At 36.7% G+C, this 24587-nt stretch overlaps 2 protein-coding genes across 2 annotated transcripts in view; both read left to right on the top strand.

The window, feature by feature from the left end:
- LOC141844915 (uncharacterized) overlaps positions 1-4999 on the top strand; it is a 41760-nt gene extending 36761 nt beyond the window's left edge. Inside the window, exons 8-10 of the mRNA XM_074732894.1 lie at positions 3012-3289; positions 3440-3810; positions 4559-4999. Coding sequence (XP_074588995.1) covers positions 3012-3289; positions 3440-3810; positions 4559-4683 — 774 coding nt within the window. The 3' untranslated portion in view covers positions 4684-4999. The remainder of the gene's footprint in view (positions 1-3011; positions 3290-3439; positions 3811-4558) is intronic.
- A 7188-nt stretch (positions 5000-12187) lies between these two features.
- Positions 12188-23877, top strand: LOC141845681 (uncharacterized protein At4g26450-like). Its single transcript, XM_074733734.1, has 4 exons — positions 12188-14063; positions 14238-14424; positions 14590-14638; positions 23640-23877. The coding sequence occupies exons 1-4, from the start codon at positions 12217-12219 to the stop codon at positions 23690-23692; spliced, it is 2136 nt and encodes a 711-aa protein (XP_074589835.1). The 5' UTR covers positions 12188-12216; the 3' UTR covers positions 23693-23877.
- The last annotated feature ends 710 nt before the right edge of the window (positions 23878-24587 follow it).

Here is a 24587-nt window from a genome sequence, read left to right as displayed (position 1 = left end):
AGAGGGAGACACGAAGCAAGCGGCAGCCAACCTTGCGTCAACCCTTGGCTTGCTCAAGAAAGTAGACGATGGCTTCCTGGACGGAGGAGAAGCGATCGAAGATGTCACTACGCCTCACGGAGGTGTCACTGACGAAGCCGGGCCCAAGCCACGTATTGGCTAGCGAGCGGAAGGCGTCGAAGGGGAATCCACGAAGGAAGGCCGAGTGCGCGAGATGAAAAGTGCGCTCCGAAAGAAAAGGGACGGCGGCGCTGGTCAGCAGAGGACGACGGCGACGGGCTGCGCAGAGGGGAAGCCACGAAGGAATCCCAGAGAAGAGAAGCCCGGCAGCGTCGGTGCGAACAGAGACGCGTGCTCACGGTGAGTGGCGGCGGCGAACAAAGCCAAGGAATTAGGGTTAGGCGGATAAACCTAAACCCCCGGCTCTGATACCATGTTAAAACTATCTTACACACAAAAGAATACATAGATAGGGTTTATATAACCAGTATGACCCTAATACCATAAGAAGAAAAGACTTATCTACCCCTGCTTCTCACAACAGAAGGTAACCTATTTTCATGTACTACGATAGAGGAAAAAATATCGTGATTCTCTAATGGTTGAATGCTCCCTTAAGCATTGGAAAATTATACCTTGTATAATTACACAATTCCACAATATACACAAACTCAATTTAACAAAGGAAAATGTCTAAAGATAGAACTAAATTTAAAGCCAACATTCAAAACCTCTACTTTACCTAAATTTGATGAACCTTTAATTGAGCCACATGATTCAACCCTTTAAGAGCATAATAACGTAACCTCAGAAAAATCTTCTATTGACTTAACCATAGAAGATCTTCATAATGATGATTTAACCTTAAGGGACATCACTAAACTAATAACTTTGACCATGGATTCCCTTAATGACTTGACTCTAAAAGAGACTCTAAATGAATTACCCCCTTCAGAAAGCACTCAACATTGCCCCAATCATATAACTACTAGAATTCTTATCACATCTAGTGAACCCTCTCCCAAGACAGATCAAGCTTTAATTATATCCTCCAAAGAGTCCAATGTTGCATGAGCCTTCTAAAGACTCCTTTGATGAGCCCTCACTTGAACCATCTATAGAGCGCTTCTGGATTTACTCAGTGGGCGAACTAGGGGGGAGGCCGCTCATCTCTAGATTAGTTGGGTTTGTAAGGGTCTGGATACCTGATAATAAAAAAAAAAAGTTACTTAAACATCCACTTGAACCTCTCAATTATCCTTTACTTGAGTCTTTTGTAAATCCCTCTAGTACACACTGCATTTAAAAAATAGTTTATGTATTATTAACCTTAATCCAAGCATACACTTGCCTCACTATGTTAAGGTCTCAAAACAACCAACTAATCTAAAAAATGAATACAGTAGGTATAAAAATTAAAAATTGTTTATAATAATTCTAGTACAACTCTTGTAGGTATTTGTTTATGCATAGAAACTTTTGAGATTAAAGCTTATTTGCATTGATTTGGTTCCTTTTCTTACTTCTATCCACCAAACTAAAAGTTCTACTGTGTGTATGAGAGAGACATATGCTGACAGTAGGAAAAGGATTGAGTTGAATAATATTATTATAAAAATATATTGATGAACCTCGTAGACTAAAAGACAAACATATATAAAGTATACCTATAAATTTATTAGCCTTAAAAATTTGATTTGTCTTACAAAAGCATTTATATTCATTCTTATTGTAAAAAGTTGAACCTAATATATCTTTAGGGTCCAACTTTATTTACATATTAGTCCAATTTTCAAAATATAGAGTATGTTACATTAGTGGAAGACATTCAAACCTCCATCTCTGTGTTAACTTGGTTATAAGGGAGGTATAAAAATACTTCCATCTCTAGAATAGAGATAATGGTTTCTAACTTATTGGAAGGGATGATAAAAAAGTTAGAGCAACAAAGCATGAGGATTTACCAATTTCTCACACATTAGAGAGGCTGCCTAAGAAAGGATAAGAAAGAAATCATGTTTAGTGAATTTCTGTAGGCAATTATTACTTATGTTTGGAAATAACGGCAAAAGGAAGTGTTAGTAACTTGCATGAAGTCAAGTTATCTTTGGCCGGAAGAATAACGTAATTTGAAAATTGGGAATGAATTTAGAAATTTATTTTAAAATTTTTAGAGCTTACAAAAAATTTATATGATATTTTCTAAGAGTTGTTAAAAGTTTGTTATAGTGTTTTGAGAGAATTTAGGCCTTTTGAAAAAGTTGGTAATAATTTTAGAGATAAAATAGACTTCTTCTTAAATGACTTGGTCTTGTGTAGAGTGTACAAGAAGTGGTTAGGAATAGGATCCCATGTATTGAATAATCTTGACTTAATAATATTTTTCTCTTTGCCAAATTGAGTTCAATTTTTTTAGGGTATGAATTTTCGTGCTGCATCATAAGGCGATTCAAAATTATTGCTATTATTGGCGTTTGACAAATTTGCTCTTGCCCATGTCCATGATTTTCATTGTCTAGTTTTTCTTTCTCTCAATAGTGTGCCAGCAAACTGTGCGCTAGTCATAATATATAAAAAATAAATATATAATGAAATATATAATGAATTGAATCTAATTTCAATTTGAATTACACTAATAAATATATATATTTATTATATGTTGTATATTGTTCAATAAACCATTAGCACAGTGCTCACCCAATATCAAATTGATAATAAATGCGATCCAAGATTCTTATGTTAAATTAATCTGACACTTATTCATGAATTTGTTTTTTGATTATTGGAGACGTTATTTATGTTATTGTGCATTTTATCTTTCTATTTCACATTCTGGTCTTCACATTTCATAGAGCAAAGAACAATTCTTGCAAAGTGGCTTTAGGCTAGCACTGCAGAATTGCATTAGGCTAGTACCACAAAATTGTATAAGTGATGCTGTGCATTTTGTTGCTATTGAATATTTTTGCCTTTGCATTCATCTGATTCATAAATTTCCCTGTTGATTATAGATATCTGGAAAGGAAGACAAGCATAAGAAGGAGTTCATTTTACTAGGAATCAACCGTGGTCATTCAGATTACATGTCATTTAAGCCTGAGAAGCATGTGCAGCAGAGCAATGAACAAAGGCATGATAGTTCGGTCAGTGAGGGCCAACAAACAAAGCTACAACTTGAGGTGGTTGAAGTTTATAAACCAAGCACACATGTGAATTCAATATTCACAGCTATAGGAGCAGATACTGGAATCTATTATAGCGCATCAGAGGCATCTGATGTTGTCTTCAGGTGCATTTGCTTACTTTTTTTTTTTTTTTTTTTTTTTTTGCACAGCAACATTAGTTCCTTCTATATAAAATCTGTCTATCAATTATCTTTTAATTTTTTTGTATTATGCCTGGAATACTAGCTGTTAAGGAAAGTATCTTGTTAAATCAGGTATGTTGAGAAGGAGAATTTGGTCAAGCCAACAGACAAGGCAATTGTAATTCTCGATGCTACACTGTGTGATGCGCTCTACAAAGGCACTGTTAAGAAGGGATCCACCTACCCAACAGAGATCCACAAGAAGGATTTAGGATCTACTTTCTTAAGCAGGATGCAGGTTCATCATAAGATATCAAAAGGGCATGAGGTTGTGATCCGCAAGGGTGCTGTTAAACCCATTCAGATAATGACAGAACGGCGTCAAGGAAACAAGAAGGTAACTAGGGTCTCAGGGCTGGAAACTTTCCTATTGGATGCTGATTCACTAGCTTCTGAACTGCAAAAGAAGTTTGCATGCAGTACATCAGTTGGGGAGCTTCCAGGTTTGATCTTGTTGAATCTGCATAAAATTGATTATTATATAAGTTGTCTGTAGAATTTTTTTTATTTGCTTATGCATTATGTATTTGCTTGCTTATTGAAGGTAGGTTAGTTTTGTTTTCCTCATTGTCAATGTGACCACATTTGACCTTACCTGGAACCTATTAGGAAATGCTACAGGTGCTGAAGACATGCAACTAGAGAAATCATAGGTATTGAGGACGTGCATGCTTACTAGATAGACAGAACTTTGAAGGAAAAAATTTGAAATTCATCTAGGTTAGTAATAAAAATCTAGATAGATTAGCAACTCAGCTTTCGTGATCAATGATTGCAATACAATGCAACCTTGCTTAGACATTCTATACCTTGCTAAATTGTCTACTGTAAATTCGGGAAGTGCTTCTACTAGTGTTTAACAAAAGAAAAACTCATATTGAAATGTCTAGTATCATCAATAACTGATACAAAATTTTATAGTCACGCCTAACAATGAAAATTATCATCCAAACCTTGTGAACCGAAGGGTAAATGTTTCTCTATCCTCTTAACATGACATCTAACCTTTACAATATGCTTTACAGACCCAATTAAAGCATAGAGTTATGCTCTACAGTATGGCATCTAAAATAACATTAATCTTGAAGTTTGGTCTCTTCATGCTTGGAGGGTTACTGAGTTTTATAGTTTGTAGGTACTGACTAGGCAATTTTATCATATAACATAAAATTTATGGTCGATTAATTTCAGGTAAGAAAGGGCAGCATGAAGTGCTGGTTCAAGGAGGCGTCATTGATGACCTGGCAAGGCATCTCGTCGACCACTATGGGATTCCGAAGAGATATATTGAAGTGTTGGATAAAACAAAAAAATGATGGAAAATGGTTTGAGGTTGATATATGATTAACACTTCTATTAGTTTTTTAAATGTAGTTATTTGCAAAGCCAGATGCACTATGGATATTTTGTGAAGTTCTTGGACTACTATCTCAGATCTCCAATAGCAAGTTGTGGTATAAGAATCTCATGGTCATTGATGGCTTGAGTCAATTAAAATCTGAAGGCCTGTTAAAATTTCATGGACATGTTGGATAACTTGAACTTTTCCCTCATAAAAGTAGCATCACTGTTTCATTTTCAGATGTAAAACTTACTGATTAGTATTGCAGTGATTTGCTTCTTTTCGATTTATATGATTGGATTAATCTTAGTCCATTGCATGATTGATTCTAATAACTCACCACCATCAGGGAAGTTTATGGAAGCTCAAACTGCTTAGATATAATGGTTGAGAGGCCAAGAATAATTCAGGCTAAGGCTAGATTAGGTTAGAAATATAAGAAAAAGGCATATATCTTATTAGTACGGGTTAATTAAAATTGTTGAATGAATTTTTCATATGCAGAGATGCCACCAAGTATATTAAAATTTGACAAATAATAAAACTTAGTTCTCTAAGGGATACCTAGCTAAAGGAATTGACCTTAACTCTGTTGGGTACTAAAATCTATTGCCTCATTTTTTTAAAATTATGTAGGGTGGCTCAATAAATGAGAGGGTAATGCTTTGTTCTAGCCTTATGAATTAGTGTCCCTTTGTTTTGGCTTTGTTTAGGATACTAAAATTTATTGCCTCACCTTTTTAAATTATGGAGTGTATTAATAAATAAGGGGATAATGCGTAGTTCTGTTTTTGCTACCAAAATTGATAACCACATCTTTATAAATTGGGTTAGTAGCCTTATGCATTGGTGTACCCTTGTTTTGGGTACCAAAAATCTATAACCACATCTTTTTTAATTGGGTTAGTGTATGTTAAGGACTTATATGCATATTTACATGTTTTATAAATGTTCACACTATTGATAAAAACTTGCTACATGTTGGCAGATAACATTGCACATTTATGTCATACACTTCATTTGTATGAATTAAATGTTTTATATGACTATTTACACTATATAATTTCATGATGATATATTTTGATATCATAGAAATACATTTGGCATGCAAAGCTTAGTTCTTGGGATAAACTTGGTGCCTATTAATTTGAATTTAAAACTTTTAAGTGTAGGTAAAATTATAAATTTAGTTATATAATCTCATTTAGAAGTTATTATTATTGATATTAGAAAGCCTACATTCATTTGTATTGGTTTGAATCACTTTTTGGGTAGTAGTAGCATTTTTTTTTATTAAAATCTTCATATTTACTAGAAACTGGATATTTACAAATTGAATTTTGGAGATGAAATTCCCTATTATGCCTTGCAATCTGATGCCAAGATCTTTAGAAATAAGCTTTATTTACAAATTGAATTTTGGAGATGAAATTCCCTATTATGCCTTGCAATCTGATGCCAAGATCTTTAGAAATAAGCTTTACAATGCTATTTTCAAGGGCTATTGGTCTAAGCTCATCAACTTAAGAGGCCCCTAGCTTCTTTAGGATAACAATAATGTAATCATGACTGCTTGAAATGTCCAGAAAATCATCAAAGAACTCATTGAAGATATTCAGATCATCCTATCTGATGGCATATCATGATGAAATTAAAAACTCTGAAATGTAGGCTCACAACAGCTTCAATTTCAAATTCTGAAAATGAATTGGCTAGCTCAGCTAGTGAGGTATCCTCTTTGTGCATTTTTTGGTTGTCAATTGCAGTGACAGTCTCTTCTTCAACAGTGAAGGTCTGATCACCAGAATGAATGAGATGGATATTGGTTTGTTTACTTCTTCCCTGTGCAACTTTTTTGCAAGTGAGAGGTCTTTTCTTGCCCCTCTCTAATCCACTTAACCTTAGCTCATTGTAATTCATAAACAGTCTTGCACTTCAGCAGTGCATCAAGCCTTGTGAGTAGACTTCTTTTCTCCAATAATTCTTGTTCAGTCAAAGTTCTAGCCATACTAATTTTTCTCAAGATGATTTAGTTGTCATAATAAAGTCTTCATTGTAGTGCTCATCCTTTGCCAAAATCGGTTTCTAAGTCTATTAATGGTCTTTAGCAATCCAGATTAAAGCTTCCCTGTCATTTAGTTTGTTAATTTTCCATGTACTTGATCCAATATTCAAATACTCAAGGAAATGAAGCTATTGAATTGTTAGGATTGACATTGGCCGGGAAAAAAAGTGAGTGGAATGGTGGAAACCTGACACTGGAGATTTTTAGGTGCAATCCTTCACTATGGTATTAGATCAAACCGTATAGAACAAATTGATTCAAATTATTATTATTTTTTAATTTTTAGTTAAGATAAATACTATTAAGGAGTCGAGAAAAAAATTATACATACTAGATGTTCAAAGATTGAAGCATGTGCATTTGGATCTTGATGAACATCCTATCAATACTTAGCACATCGCCATCAAAATTTCATCTCATATGAGATATACCATGCACGACATAATTAAACATCATGCTTTAGTGAGATGGTAGCTCCCTCGGAACATCCTTTTGAAGACCTACAACATTCTCCTTGCTGTGCTCTTGTAGCATTTCCAGTTATGTTTGCGCTTTGGCCCATAGGACCATGTTGATGATGAGACACCGGAAGGTGTGATCAAGTGTCTCATACGCCTCTTGACATAATAGGCATGTCTTACATTGCACATTGATAAACTATCCTTAGTTTGTAGGCGCCCATGTGCTAGTCACAAGGCGAAGCTATGCTTCAACATGAGGTTAAGGCTTTCAAATGATGGTGGCCCATGGCTGAGCATTCCCATGCACGCAAGAAGGCCATCTTGGATTCGAAAATAGTCTTTTGATGAGTAGAGAGTTGGAGGCCTTTGCTTGTCATATCCAAAGGTTTGGTCACCCCAAATACCCAAGTACCGATGATCAATCCATCGGACCAAGAGCGAGTCCTTTCGTTGAATGTTCTATGGAGCATGATCGAGCAACGTCGAATCCCACGCTCAAAGGTCTCTAACCCTATACACCTCTTCCTCTTTCGATAAGCACATTGCAATCCAAGAGATAGGGGACGTTTAGATGCCTATATGAATGATTTACAAATGGAGTACAACTTATTAATGACCCCACTCGGAACAGACAATATGGAGAGCCAAAAGCACTCAATGTCTTATAGAACCATCTTCACCAACTCTAACTTCCCAACATAGGATAATGTGATTCTTAGCCAAGAGGTTAGCTGACCCATCACTACCTCTATGAAAGTTTCGTAGTTGGTTGTACGTAGCTTCTCGGCTGCTAAGGAGATGCCAAGACAATGAAAGGGACAACAATTTGTCCCGCCTCTATGCATCGACACCAACTATATATATTATGGATTTGTGTAGATTGAACTACAGTCTAGCAACGCCACCAAACTCCTTCAAATAATCTACAATCAGTGTGATGGTATATTCGTCCCCCCTTGCAAACAAAAGAAGATTATTAACATACGCCAAATATGTGATACTAGTAGTTGCACACATAGGATGATGATGATGAAACCTTGATTGTGACACCAAGGCAAAGCCCAAACAACAATGGAGAAAGGGCATTGCCTTACTGGAGGGCTCTCACCCCCCTTGAAGTGTCTGGATACTACTGCATTAATGCCCACCAAAAAAGAAGTGGTAGTAACACATTCGACAATCATTACAAAAATTATCGGAAATAGCGACGGACCAATTCCGTCGCTATTCGGTCGCTAACCGAGGTTAACGACCGATTAGCGACGGAAATCGGCCGTCGCGGAAAATTCGATCGCTGACGTCATCTTAGCGACCGAATTAAACATTCCGTCGCTAATTAGCGACGGAATTTTTAATTCCGTTGCTAAAATTAGAGACAGAATTCTTTTCCATCGCTAATTAATAGCGACAGAAAATATAATTTCGTCTCTAAATTTTAGCGATGGAATTCATAAATTCTGTCGCTAAATAGCGACGAAATTATAATTTCCATCGCTATTAATTTATCAGTAATTAAAAAAAATATCAATTAGCGACGGAATTTATAAATTCCGTCGCTAAATAGCGACGGAATTATATAAATTCCATCGCTTAATTAGCGATAGAAATCAACTTCCGTCGCTATTTAGGGACGGAAAATAAATTTCCGTCGCTATTTAGCGACTGAATAAAATTTCCGTCGCTAAATTATTTTTTAGCGACGGAAAGAAATATTGTCGTCGCTAGTTCCGTCGCTATTTCATGATTTTCTTGTGGTGAATCCAATCCATGTAGAGCTACGAAAAATCGAAGCCCTACAAGGCAATCTTCAAAAAGGTTAATCTAGCATGTCGAACGCCTTTGAAAGATCCACTTTGAGCACAAACCGTGGGGATACTCGTTTCCTTGAGTATTCATGTAGTAACTCTTACGTAAGATGTATATTTTCGACTATCGATCATCCTTCAACGAAGGTCGCCTAAGCTGGATCAAGTATGCAGTTAATGATTGTTGTTGCCAACCTTGCTACTAGTATTTTGGAGATTACCTCATACACAATTGTGCATCACGATATTAGTCGGTAGTCCTTGACACTCAGGGCATGGACAGATTTAGGGACCAACATGATAAGTGTGTGATTCCATTGTTTCAGTACGTAGGCTGTTAGAGGAAAAGAACTCCAAGACTGCTTATTGCAAATCTGGCCTGATAGTGTCCCACGTCGCCTTGTAAAATTTTGCCTTATATCGATTTGAACTTGGAGCTTTGTCATTGTCAATATCAAAGAGTACCTTCTTGTTCTCTTTCGGAGTCACAGGTTGGAGGAGGCCCTGCTGTTGGACCTCATTGATCATTGGGCATGTTCTGAGCACGACGTCTAGATTGACACATGGTACACTTATCCCTAGCAGCCTCTCGTAATAGCCAATGAATTTTACAATAACCTCTGCTAAACTTGTTGCACATTCACTTGATGCCTTTGCGATTGCTACAATGGCATTGTGTTTGTTGTTGTGCTTGATAAGATCATAAAAGAATTTTGTAAAAGGGTCGTTGTTATTCATATATGCACACTTAGCTCATTGCTAAAGGAATAGATGCTCCGCCTCAACTAGCATGTTGGCCTATACTTGAAGACTTCTGTAGGTTGATGGTTGATCACTCCCTTCCAATATTCCACACTGCATCTCCTCTAATTCCTCCTTAGCATGAAGCGCTTTCTATGAGATATGTTGGAAATGTTGCCCGTTTAGGAGTCTCAACTTATGTTTCAATATGGATAGCTTCTCCTCGAGGATATATTGTGTCGAACCCCCTACCGGCTCTAACCAAGCCTCAACCACCACATCTTGGAACAACTCGTGTGGTGATCATATGTTGTAGAACTTGAAGGACCACTTTGTTTGTTGCACATCCATGAGTAGTGAGACAATGCAATAAGAATGATCTGAAGACAACCAGATGGCAAGAATCTAGTATATCCATGGAAGTCTTCAACTAGACATTGAGTGTTCATCATTGCCCGATCCAATTTGCAAGAGATGTGCCATTCGTCCAAGTGAGATGACACCTTATCGACTGGAGATCCACTAAGTTATTGTTGTATACAAGGTTCTTAAGGTCTTGCAACTTGTAGTTTGTCACTAGTAGGCCCCCAACTTTGTCCTCAATGGTTAACAAAACATTGAAGTGCCTCAGAACCAACCATGGATCAACAGTGCCCTCCCCTAGTTGCTTTAAGGAATTTCAAAGTGGTTGTCGCCTAATGATACTATGCACCCCATAAACAAATGTCATGAGCATAGATTTCTGAGTGACTTTGTAGTGAACTCAACAATGAACAAGTTAATCATCATCCTCTAGAATCTCCACATCTACTAGCTGCACATCCCACAACACCAAAATGCGTCCACGATCGGAAAAATGAAAGTTGTGAGCTACACCCCTTGGATACTATCATTGAAGTGATTGAAGGATTATGGTAAGTATTACCTTAGTCATTTTGTCTCCAACAATCCCATTACACCAATTCCATGTTGCTTAAGGAGGTGCTGCACTTCCTTCTGCTTAAGGAGCTTAGGAAAACCCCTTATGTTTCAGCTGATGATCTTCATTGCATAGTTATACAACACTTAACTATCATTTGCGTTCTGTAAGTATTGATGTTGTACGTTGTCCCTTGTCCCCTTCTACCATAGTTGATGATGCTAAGATAGAGCTTTTGGTGATGATAGCCTTAGATCTCGAGCTTGAAGAGGAGCCCTCCGCACTTACTCAATAGCTTGACCTAGATTCAGCTCGAGCAGCAGTCTTTGTCGCTCTAGCTTGGCCACCTTGTGTAGTATTGTTCAACACCAACTTGTTGCCATTTGTTATCTATTGTTCTTGCTGTCCATCATGCTCTTGCTCCATCAGTGCTTGTATAACATTCACTGCTTCAACCTGTAAGACTTGTTGCACTCCAGTGAGTGTTTGCTATTCGCTTAGCTTCCCATCTTCCTTCAGTAGCTTCTATACCAATGTGACTTGTTGTTCTAGCCTTAGCTGTTGCTCCTCAGATTTGTCTTGATTGTTCACACTTTGTTGCTCTTGTCCATGATGTGGCGGCCGACTTATAGACCTCCCTTGATGCGTTCATTGACTGGATTTGGCCTACTCTGTAGCACACTTGAGGCCGCTATTCAGTTGCTCAATTGGTTGTGCATCCTGCTGCCCTCGATGTACTGATCTTGGAAATGGATGGCTAGTGCTTGAACTTTACTAGGCTGGTCAGATGATGTGTTTCCCTCCTTCACAACTATAATGGGTACTACTCCATCCACAAATCTATCAGTTGCTTGACCCTTACTGTCTATGCGACTTTGATGTCTTTGCTTTTAGTTTTCTACACCAACTACCAACTCTTCAAAGCATGAGTGTGCAAAACAAAAGGTCAAGAAAGCTCTTGTAGGATCTTATAAACGATCCATTCGCATCCCCATAATGAGTGATCGACGATGTTTGAGGTGTTATCATCCACAAGCAAGTGCAAAACCTCTAAGCTCTAACCATAGATTGATTAGCTCGAAGAAGAAAGGTTGAATGACGTGCAAAAATAATATACTTTTTCAACATATTAATTTTGTGCAAAATTACCACGTATATCCAAATTACTCTAAATTCATTAAAAATATATATATTTCTTTGCATTCGTCAGAACCCTCTAGAGATGACATAATTTTTTATGCTAAATATTATATCTAATTAATTAAAATTGTGATTCACATGTTACACGTGTGCATATATTAAAAAAATAATAATTATGTAATTCAGATTTTTAGCCTTACTCGGTCAAGGGTCTAGACCGGCACGTGAGCTGTGAGCCGACTTAGCACGCACCGAACCCGTTGACGCAGGCCGGCACGGGTCGCCACCAATACAAACCCGCCCCGATAGGGAACGCGTGAGGGTTGTTTATTCCGCTGCAGAAGGAATCCGGTCGATTCTTCTCCAGCCGAAAGGAATGCAGTCCAAGTACCGCAACTCCCGTCCGAGGTCGCCGTTCCGCCGCAACCAGAGGCGCGGAGGTTTCAGCCGCAGCTACTCGAAGCCCCACACCCCTCCCGCTACCAAAGTTGAGATCCTGATGGAAGCCGGCCGCCTCGCCGCTGAGTATCTCGTCTCCAAAGGCGTGCTCCCTTCCAGCGCCCTTCCCCGCGAACCCTCCGCTGGAGGCACCATACAGCAGGAATTCAGAGGCCACGGGAGAGACAACCCCGCCCCATCGTTCTTCAGTGAAGCCAGAGTTCCGGCTATGGCCCGGCTTGGATACCCGGACTCTGGAGCTGGGTATCCGAAGAAACGGTTTAATGATGACTACGAGCGATTTGGGCCTAGGAAGAACGCAAGGGTCCAGAGAACAGGGAGCTACGCCAGAGGGTTTGGTGGTCCGGATTGGGATTGGGAACGGGGAAGAAACGGACTGTGGATGGAACGGAGTAGAAACCAGTCCGATGTCATGGAAGAGGAAGACGACGACTTTGCCCCAGGATACAGCAGAGATCGGCGGAGCGGGCACGAGGAGGTTGGAAGCAGCAGGGTTGCTGGAGATGAACAGCACTCGAAGAGCGAAGTGGTGGGCGAATCGGGGTCAGAGATTGATGATGCTGGATCCAAGGCGAGTTCGAATAGTACCAGGAAGGATGCCCCTTCTGCAGGGTCCTCCGATGTGAACAAAGTGGCGGGTGATGTGATGGTCTCAATTACAGAAGCTGGAGAAGGTAAGAGTAGCGAGAGAGAAGAGTTGGGTAAGAAAAACTCAGTGGAGGAGGATTTGGTCATGAAACCTGTTGAAGTCGATGAAGGTGTGTCTGTCAGTGATCATGGTGATGGTCTGTTGAAACTTGGTGGTTTTCCGAAAGTGCCAAAACGACCTCGTTCATCATTGGCACATAAAAATCCCACCGATCTTGGTTTTAAAAGCGAGGCTGGAAATAGAGTTGAATCTGCTTCCAGAGGAGAAACTGAAATTGTTGTGGACGAACTTCCAACTGATGCTTCTTTGAAACAATCCCCAACACCCTTGTCACACACAAGTCTCATCCACTGTGAGCATGGGAATGAGTTTGAAGTTTCTCGAGGAGGAACTGAAACAAGTGCATGCAAACTTCCAACTGAAGGCTCACAGAAAGATTCTCATATAGTTTACACTGACAAGTCTGATTCCGAAGTACCAGTTAATTCCGCTGAGGTCGATATTCAATCCTCCAAGCAATCACTCGAGTCTCAGTGTGAGCTGCAACAGAACCTACCTTCAGAAATGTCCGTTACCAAAGTAGATGAAGACAAGTATGATAAGGTTAGCGAACATAGTGGTAACAGGGAACTTGAGAAACAGGTTTGCTCATCTTCACCTAGTACATTCCAGAAGAATGAACCCTCTCAGCTTTACGATGCTACACAAACACATGCTGCACTGTTCATTGAGAAGTTACCACAGGACAAAAAAATGACTGGACCAGGTGATCAACTGAACCCAATCACTGCCCCTTTAGTTCCTGAAGTTTCAGCTGAATCTTTCTTGAAGTTGCAAGGACTAAAGCATAACCAGTCAATGCCATTTAAGATCTGTGACCTTAACCTGATGGAGGCTCCTGAAGTAACTGATATTCCTGAGCGTCAGATTTCCCACACTTCAGCTCCTCCATTGGAATCTGGAAGACAGCTTTCAGTTGATTTTGGTTTGTCAATAAACAACAGGGCGAAAAGTAGTTATGACTTCAACCAACTTTCAGGGAATGAAAAAGTCATTCCAGTAATTGATTTGGAGGATAACTCCACGATAGAAGTGAATGATCCTTCAAAATCTAAGTAAGCATTTACTCAGTGCAAAGGGGCTCGTTTTTTATTTAATTGCCTGCAGTTACCATATAGATTGCTGTTTCTTGTAAACTATATTAGCATATTCTTTCCTCTATCAGTTGCTAAACATGCCTCTGGATAATCAAACTTTATTCTTCTAAGCTCAAGATCATGATGTTGCAGGAATGAAATAGTATATCCAACGGAAAATGTCCTAAACCAGACAGCACATTCAGATAATCTTCCAGCCATTCAGGATACTTATGTTTTGGCCATTTCTGATTACCTTGGAGCTGACATCACATGCAGCCCATCAGGCCAAGCTGAACTTAATAATCTTCAAGTTGGAATTGGTCTTCATGGTACAGAGGTATTTTTCACTATATTTAACAGAAATTCTATAATTGAGATTCAATAGTCAACCATTATATAGGCAACAATTTAACAATCACTTACATGAGAACACAATTATTTTACATATGATGTTGTTACTAATATAAAAACTACTAATTACTTTTCTTTTGGTCTTCTTTAGGGGTTTGCTGTTGTTGATGATTCGATATATGGATCTCTTGGAGATATAGGTTTGTTAAATATTAATTTTGTTAAGTTCTTATTATTTCTCCATGGAGCAACAAAAGTAGTTCCTTATTTGAAATTGATTGATTGTCACAAGGTTCTTTTGACTTATAAACTTGCTTGTTCATTTGCAATTTCTTTATCATTTCATTATTGAAAGTTACTAGTTCAGTCAAATAATAATCATCATTGAAGAGATTCTATAGAAGGTAAGCAATTCAACTCTTATTAAGTGCATTAGAATAGAAAAAAATGATTTGAAACTTTACTAAAAGATGAGATAACAAACCCTGTTGATATTACTTCCAGAGTACTTCAGTGCCTTTAGAGGAAGAAATGTCTCTAAGCTGTAAGTGTCCACTAGAGAGTTGCAGTTGGGGGTGTCAATTTGGATGGGTTGGGTGGGTTCGGGTCGGGTTGAAACAAAAATATTATTAAAAAAATTTCAACCCAAACCCGAAATCAACCCGAAACCCTAAATCCGAACCCGTATAACCCGCCTAACCTAAAAAAACTTTTTTTGGTATTTTTCCTGATAATTATTCACTTTTATCTCAATATTTTATCATTGTCATACTAATATTACATAAAATATTTTAATTTTGAAAATAAAATTTGATTTAACCCCTAAAAAAATCCTCTAAATCCTAAATCCGAATCAACCCAGGTCAACCCGGATTGACCCGTACTTGACCTAAATCTAATCCAATCCAAAATCCTCAACCCAACCCCGATCGGAACCCAAAAAGTCTCAACCCTATCCTGATTTTTTTCGGATTGGGTCGGGTCGGGCCAATTTTTGACACCCTTAATTGTATTATCTTAATTTGTTGTTTACACTAAATTACAAACAATTGATTGGAACAAAAATAATATATGCAAGTCTTATCCTTGAGGGATTATCACACCTTTACAAAGACTATTGTTAGCACTTTACAACAATTTAATGATCAGTTGATCAATATTGACACTGAATGGAGGATGAAGAATAAATTGGAAAGAAAAGAGTAAATGGTGCTACACTTGATAGGCCAGTCATGCCAAATGAAAACTTTTTTCTTACAAGAAATCCTCCAAGAAGATAGAAAGAGGCTAACCATGAAGGAATCCACTCACAAAAGAGTGAGAAGAGAGTGAAAAGGAATCTACTTTACTCAAAAAGACAGAAGAAATGTAATTTAAAAAAGAGAAGCATAAGTAAATATTTATTCTGAAACTCAGAAACGACCATTTAAAGGATGTACAATACTACTTTTATGCACTTAAAAGCTTAGAAAGTAACTAAAAATGCAACCGATTTTAACAAAATTTATGTACATACGACTCAAGTACCTATGCTACTTTAATAAAAAATTTCAAGTATCAAATATAAGATGTTAAAACTCCTAAGTTTCATGCTTGATAAGCATGCTAATACTCCTAACTTCCAAACAAGTTTGTTTGCATTCCATATACTTACCTTTTCCAATAGTTAACCATTGTGATGTAGCTTTGGTGTACATTCTGAGTTGTTCTGATTGTCATGCTAAATTTTATGGTCGGGGAGATCAAAGAATCAAGTGATCCTTGCTAGCTCCTGCACTATTCTCTCCTGTAGAATTGAGTGATCCTTGCTAGCTCCAGTACTATTCTTTGGATAGAAAGAGCCAATAAAAGTGCTCTTGCAATAATGCTAAAATTTTATCTCAACTAAAATGGTGCGTCTTTGATAATAAAATATGGTAATTAACAATTAAGAATGTACAAATGATTTCCTTTCATAGAAAGCCACCTTAGGTCTGGAATTGTGGAGAAGACCTTGGTATACTTACCAAATCTCATTGAAATAAGGATCACCTTTATAAAGCTCTTTAAACAGTTCAAATCAGACCACTTTTGCTTACATTATGGTAAGCAAAAATATCTTCTTTTAAGAGCATTAGTCACTTGATTTAGAACACTTGATTTTTTGTTTGATAATGAAATATATGTTTGAAGAAATTTTACCCATTTGGCATGTTTAGAATTGAACTTGTGTTGTCCATTGATGTACTTAAAAGCTTCATGATTAGAGGAAAAAAATAAACTCTTTGGAAATAAGATAATGCCTCTAATGTATTAAAACACAAATGAAATGATAGTACAGAACTCCTTATCATAAATAGAATATTTCTTATGAGAAATAGACAACATTTTACTAAAGAAAGTAATGGGCTTACCTTCTTGACCAAGTACGGCACCAGTACCAGCATTTGAGGCATCACAATTAAGTTTAAATGCTTGTTGAAGTCAGACAGTGAAAGAATAAGAGCCTTGGTACTCTTCTTTTTGATAAGTTTAAAATTTTTTGAACCTTTATCGACCACTTGACAATTCCTTCATTTGAGCATCCAGTGATTGATGAAATAATAATAAAACTACTTGATGAATTGCTGATAAAATAAAGCACGACTATGAAAACTCTAATCTCAAGCAACCTACTTAGAGTACCATGAAAGCATAGCCTCTACCTTAGAAGGGTCCAATTCCTCCCTTTGAGCATCTAGTGATTGGAGAAATAATACAACTACTTGATGAATTGCTGATAAAATAAAGCACGATTATAAAAACTCTAAATCTCAAGCAACCTACTTAGAGTACCATGGAAGCATAGCCTCTAACTTAGAAGGGTCCATCTTGATGCCTTGGAAGGGAATAGCCTAGGAATATAAGGCTATTTGTTAAAAATGAACATTTCTTTAAATGACATAAAGCTTTTACTCCAACACTTTAAAGACAAGGCAAATGCTCCATATGCTCTTCTTGATCTTTATTAGACAATGGGAAATTTGCCAATGAAAATAAAAAAAATTCATTAGTCTCATAAAAGTAATAGGAGTATTGAAAAATATCACCATCTATTCATATACATTATCTCTTGTTTTGAAATCATTAAAATTTGTTTTCCATTCATCAGCAAAGGAAAAAGTATTCTTGTAACTATTATGCATACCCTTCCTGTCATACAGAGTTAATCGACTTTTAGTTCATTGCTTTTTTGAAGCCGAAATTGTGAACTCAAGGATGCTCCACCTCTTTAAGTATTGTTTTAGCCATAGCATTTTGATAACTTCCTCCATTAATGATTACATCACAAACGTTCTTATGAAAAGTGCATCTATTGTGAGAAATCTTAATAGGAGAAGCATTCAAAGTTCAACGAATGACAAGAGTTGTACATTCACCTCCATATGTGATATTCTCCTCTTTGATTTTTTCATTATAGTTTGGAGATTGCCATTCTCATTCAGCCCACTAAGCTAGCAAATTATGATTTATTCCACTAACTTAAATGCCACATCTCATCATGAGATGATCAAACTCTTTGTATTCTCCAATGAAACAATTCTCTCAAGACAAATGATGGAGCTTGAGGCAAGCATCTAGCAAATAGTTCTTCGACAAGAATATCTTTTGAATTCTTTCTTCATTTTCTCCTATGTTTTAACCTTTTTTTTATGAGTTCTTCAATTAGGACATTTTTACCAAATAGAAGCATGTACATAATAAATTTAAATTTGATGACAATAAGTATTACCTTATGATCATTAGGCACAACTTGATAATCAAAGACTCACTCAAATAAAGTTGAGATAATCTATCAGAATGCCCGTCTTGAGATTGAAATATTACTCCTTCGAGTAGGTTGTCGAAGTAGAGTCTCTTCATCACTTGATTTCTAGTACAATAAAAGAGGTTAATTCATCATCTTCAACACTTTAATCTTCTTTCTCTGAAATATTATGGGAAACATCATGTTTCAAAATCTCCATGTGTTCAAGACACTCTTGGAGAAGCTCAACTTGTCTAAGTGCCACCATCCCTACATCAAGCAAATCACGTTTGTGAGATGCGGGAATGTCAAGGTTGGGACCTTGCCATCGAGCCATCCAAATCTAGGCTTTGATACCAAATTGACACTAGATGGAGGAGGACAAATAAGTTGCCAAGAAGGAAGTAGATGACATTACACTCAATGAGCCAACTACACCAAATGAAAGCTTTCTTCTTATAAGGAATTTACCAAGAAGATAGAAAAGGGGTAACTATGGAAGAATCCACATTTAGAAAAGTAAGAAAGAATTTATCTTATCAAAGAGACATGAAGAAATCCATCTTAAAAATGAAAAATATAAGCTAATATTCATTCGCAAATAGTGTTGTAAATGACGATAGGCAATGGCGGAGCAGTTAATGACCGCCTACCTTATCGGTCACCTAGACAATTGAATTTTTTTAATTATTTTTTATATATAATATCATAAATAGTTATCATTCTTTATGATGTTTATGCATAAATAAGCTTCATACAATACAGTACAATTTATATAAGGTACAAATAAATATATAAATGTAATTAACAAGATAATTAATAAAAAATTATCAACATATAGATACTAAAAAAGTAATATCATTAGACTAAACATAACTAATCTTCTAAGTCATCTACACATGCATCGTCAACTACATCCATAATCCTCTCATTATGGGACTCAAATCAACATCTTCATTTCATAAATTTTCTAATGGGGATGTTCCTTGCACTCTTTCGTGGTTGTAGCACTTTATCTGCTCCCAAGGCCTTTGCCACCATTCTCTAAGTGAGTCCCGAACCCGATTCAATTTCATCTTCATCACCACCATCAACAAGCCAACCTTGAGCTTCACTAGCATGAGAGGATAGAAACAAATCTTGATCCATTTCTCTTTTACTCTTCTTCATAAGATTGATATTTAATTTGACATATACAAGATTATTCAATCTTGATGCCTCGAGCCTATTCCTCTTCTTAGTATGTATTTAAACAATAAGAAAATTATTAAAAACTAATAAAAAGAAAGAATAGATAATATAATTTTTGAATTACTACTTACCCTTTCATATGGGTTCTAATTTCTTTTACATTCCGATAAACTACTTATCAAAAAGAGAAATCTCATTGCCATTTTTTATAAGTTTGGAGTGTCACCACCATAATTGGACCACCATCCAACTTAAAAAGTAAAGAAAAAAAATAATAAAATCAAAAAAGAGGTAAAAGAGACATGTATGTTAGTGAATAGAAATAAAGGAAAGAGATGTAACCGGATCAAAGTTATGGTACACATCAACCTTCTTATATGCCACGACTATCATTTTTCTTACAAAGTTTCCGGATTTACTCTTATACTTCAACAATCATCATTAGAAATGGTGGATTGCATGCCCTTGTCGGTGGGAAAAATTCTCTCAATACAATTCAAGAACTCATTCATAACATTGGTGTTATTTTGTACGCTTGAATCTTTGAAGTAAAAAAATCAGATTCAATAAGTAAGCGGCATAATGCAAAAGACTATTGTTTGTTTTGAATCATCTTGAGGAGGGTCATCAGTCAAATGATCATCTTTGTCAATATTTCGTAGATAAAGATGAACAATCTTACTTCAATCCAAATAGTTTGAACCATTTATCTTATAGTTCATGATTTTAGACATCATAGACACCACGCTCGTCACAATAGAAGATTTATTTTCAGCCATAAGACCTTATCCTAAAGGAAGTCAAATAAGAGAATAATTCGACAAGTATAGACAAATCCACACACACGAGAAGGAAGACTAAACCAATACCAACGTAGTGTAGGAAACTATGTCCACGTCCAAGAAGAATGCACAACATCTAGGAAATCACATATAGGAAACCAATACGACGGCGGTTGCTCGGCGCACTAGATGACGCAACTTGCAGTTGTGCATAGGTGCCGCTCGCGTTGAGGAAAGCATAGCAACGGATGGGGAAGAGAAAGCAGGGCTGGAGGTGGTGGTGGAGAGGCTGAGATCGGCGAAGAGGGCAAGGAAGGCATCTAGGGTTAGATCACCGTAACATGCCTTGTCGCGATCGAGGGCGTCAAGGACGAACCCAAAGAAGGCTAGGTTGCAGGGGTTGGGATTTGGTCGGCACTAGGGTTGGAGGCACGTAGTGACTTCTGCGGCGAGAAGTAGTGCCGTCACATGTATGTGAAAAGGAGCGTCGTCTCATGTACGTGAGAGGAAAAGAGGTGGAGTGGGACCCTAATTTTGAAGGTGCTCTGATGCCATGTTCTCGAGATAAAAAGAACATCTAGTTTTTTTTAACGAAGATGAGGTATATTTATATACAAATTAGGAATCTATCTTAGGAAAGAATCAAACTAAGGAAACTATAATTAGGTTAATTGACAACTAGCTAATTGATAGATATATTAACTAATATATACAGATAATAGCTATCAAGTTTACCCTTAGCCTTTTCATCAATAATCTTCAAAATAGGGGTGATATTTTCTTCTTTTTTTAAAGCCTTTCTAATCTCTTCCTTGGCTTGTTTATGTGCACCCAGTAAAAAGGCCATTGAAGGCTTTTTGTCACCATCAACAAGGTGTAAAACTTTCACTAAAGGGGTGAAAACATCCAAAGCCAAAGAAACACCATTCCAGAAAGAGATACTTGTTACCATTGCTTCCGCCGCTTTCTCCTTCACGCTACTTAATTTTGTGTTGATCCACTCTTCGGATGTAAACATAAGTCTCAACTGATCTTTCTTACCTTTGAGACTTTCCAAAGTCAAAAATAAAGTGAAAAATCTAGTCACCCCAGGGCTCACAATATCCCTCTTCTTGGTATATTCCATCATAATAACTAAAGTTCTATGATGTGAATAGATGAATATTGTTTGGGCCTTTACTGTCTCAAGCATTTCGTTAAACTTGGGTTGCTTTCCAATTGCTTCAAGCACGAGGTTAATTGTATAAGTCGCACAAGAGGTCCAAAAATTTTGAGGTTGTGTGACATTCAACAACTCCGCCACCACCAAATTATTTGTCGCATTCTCTGTCACTACTTGAACAACATGTTGAGGGCCAATTTCATTGATGTATTTTTCCATAAACTTAAAGACGTAAGTCCCAATGTGTGCCTCCATGGATTCTTCAATAGAACCAAGGAATGAAGTACCTAGTTTGCAATTAACACATAAACTCATAATGCTTCTTCTCTTGTGATCCGTTCATGCATCGGTCATAATTAAATATTCATTTGTCATCCGCTCTTCATACTTTTGTAGAGATAATTTGGTCCTCTCAACTTCTTGTTTCAGAAGTGGCTCTCTTAGAAGATATTGACTTGGAGGTTTGTAGCTTGGGCCGAATTGACCAATTGTCTCTACAAATTATCTAAAACTTTGATTGTTAATTGCATGAAAAGGAATCCCCGCCTCATAAATCCATCTTGCAATGTACTCATACACATCATTTGAAAATTTTAACTTCAATGCATCATTTATGTCGATTGTGGATGCCCATTTATTAATAAGCCAGAGGTGTTTTGAATTCCTTTTAGAAGAATCTCCCTCCACTGACAATGTTCATCCTCTACATCAACATCTATATTTACTTCGCCCTCTCTTCTTTTAGTTCTTCCACCCTTTCTCACTTCTTATTCTTGCTATTTTCAAGATAAACTCAAGATAAGCTCTTACTCTTTTTGTCTTCATTGGATGCTTTAGGACATGCTTCAACTTAACCTACAATACTCGCAATATGATGTTTCATCCGATAAACTCCTCCCTTAATAAGTCTCTTACACAATTTGCATGTGATCCAATTTCTTTTTTCTTTGTAATACAACACCTTATAATCTCAAACAATATCATTAGATTTTCACTTCAATTCCACCTCCAGTTGTTTCTCATTTTCCACCATTAATTTTCAATAATTAAATAAAAAATAAAAAATTAAAATAAAAACTTACTATAAAATATATGAACTAAAAATAAAAATTAATCTAAATATTTAAAAAAATAATAAAAATATATATATATATATATATATATATATTAAATTAATAATAGGATAATTTTATTAGACTTTAATTAACTCTATTTAAATTATAACAATCATAGCTAGGAGTTGATTAAAATTATTAATCTTAAGTTATTTGATTAAATCCTAAGTTAAAAGAAAAAGAAAAACCTCTCTTGTTTCGGCATTTCAGCTTCAGCGTCTCAACTTCGGATGTTGTACCGTCGCTGGACTCGGGCAACGGGTCCGGATGTGTCGCAAGCAACAAAGATGGTGGCAGCAGTAGCAATGAGGTAGTGATGGTGGCGGTTCGAGGCGGAAGGAGGGGTGAGTTTTGAAATCACCTAAAGCATTGCAAGGGTTTTTTAACCTACGTTGAACCGCCTAAAACACTGCTTTCCATAAAAGTGGTGCATTTGATGTCCGCCTCCCGCCTAGGCACTACTTAGGCGGTCGTCTCAGTTACCATTTAGAACATTGTTCGCAAAATGCCATTCAAAAGACATATAGTGGGACTTTCAAAAACTTACAAACATATAAAGTAAAGTAGCAAATGATCTTAATAAAGATTGTGCCTATGCAACTCAAATACCTATGCCACTTTAATAAAAATTTCCAAGTGTCAAAAGTTTAAATTCCCAAGTTCCACACAAATATGCTAAGATTCCCAAGTTCTAAAAGCAATCATTCGTGCATGATTGCATTTCGCATAGCAATTCTTTTCCAATGCTTAATTATCATGATATAGTTATAGTGCACTTACTCAGTTGCTTCAATTGTCATGCCAAACTTTATGATTCTAGAGATTGTAAAATCGAGTGATTAGATGGGTCGATTGTCAGAGGATTGGAAAGTTGAGGTCAGATGTCGAAGGATTGGAAAGTTGTGAAGTCATGTTGGTAGCTTCCGCATCAACTATTATCTAAATTAGTCTTCTAATATCTAAACTCTGAAACAGCCAAATTAGTCTTCAGCTATTTTACATCTATTTCATGATTATTTTCTTCCTTGTTCGTCGCTTTCTATGTTGCTGTGTTTTGTTGCCATCATATTGATTTACACAAATGATTAAGTTGGATAGGTAGGCATGTTATACTTTTTTTATAGCCTTAAGTGATCGTCAACTAAAATATTTATTTGTTTTCTAAGCAAAAGTTTCCATTTCCAGGATTTATGGATGTGTGGGACCAAACACCTCAGGATTATGAGAAGTTCTTTTGACTTAAATTGCATCATGACATCATAGCATGGCTCCCTATTACTCATTATCATGTGGCTGCCACTTTGATTAGTAGTACGTAAGGACATTGGCAATAACAGCTCTTTTCTGATACATCTTTAATGTTGTAACCATCACTTTGGCACAGGTCTGAAAAACAAAATTTGTCAATCTGTATTGTTGTGTATTTACTGATGTCAAAACTGCATGCTGCCTTTCCTTGTAAGGGTACTTGTTGTTTATTCTGATCTAGGTAATTTGTTTGTTCACTCTTTGCTCAGAGTTTTAGCTTTCTAATAACCTGCTGGTTGATGATGAATGATGATGGTTTTCGTGAATTTACTTATTTACGACCTGCTGCTGCAAATGTAGTATAGATAGAGATCATTGAGTGTTTTATCATTTCCCCCCCTCCATTTATTCATTTCTCCCATACATTCAGTCTCAAAATTGAATTGGAACTGTTAAGTAAATTGCCAGTTTCCATTTTCACAATTCATTTATTGAAGCTGTAGAGGCTAATGCAGGGTGTACACAAAACATTACTTGGTTTTTAAAAAAGCCCCTGCTTGAGCCACATAAGTGGCTTACGTAAATGTATTTTAAAGGGGATCACATAGTAATGGTACATGACTGCATATGGCATATGCAGTTAAAAGATCCTTTTGGTTTATATAAACCAATATAAACTAAATCAAATTGACTGTAATCCTAAGCAATCCTATTTAATGGTTTATAACATGTAATTTTTAACTTAAATAGTTGATTTGTAAATGATAAATACTTTAGATAATTATAGATATTATTTTTAATATTTGAATACTGTTTGCATGTGCCCTATATATTGTACATGCACTGTATAGTGAGTCAACTGCATATTGTTTGCATATATTGTCT

Source organism: Curcuma longa, chromosome 14 (genome assembly GCF_044706935.1).
Source record: "Curcuma longa cultivar G26 ecotype Majalengka, Jawa Barat chromosome 14, ITB_CL_G26_1.1, whole genome shotgun sequence".
Classification (NCBI taxonomy): domain Eukaryota; kingdom Viridiplantae; phylum Streptophyta; class Magnoliopsida; order Zingiberales; family Zingiberaceae; genus Curcuma; species Curcuma longa.
Note: the sequence above shows the minus strand (reverse complement) of the source record. Positions and strands in the feature narration are given on the sequence as shown.

Bases quoted from the DNA above. Each gene is read 5' to 3' on its own strand.
- LOC141845681 (XM_074733734.1), top strand. From the start codon at position 12,217: ATGCAGTCCAAGTACCGCAACTCCCGTCCGAGGTCGCCGTTCCGCCGC. The intron at 14,064-14,237 runs GTAAGCATTTAC...ATGATGTTGCAG, and splicing joins AATGATCCTTCAAAATCTAA to GAATGAAATAGTATATCCAA. The intron at 14,425-14,589 runs GTATTTTTCACT...GGTCTTCTTTAG, and splicing joins TTGGTCTTCATGGTACAGAG to GGGTTTGCTGTTGTTGATGA.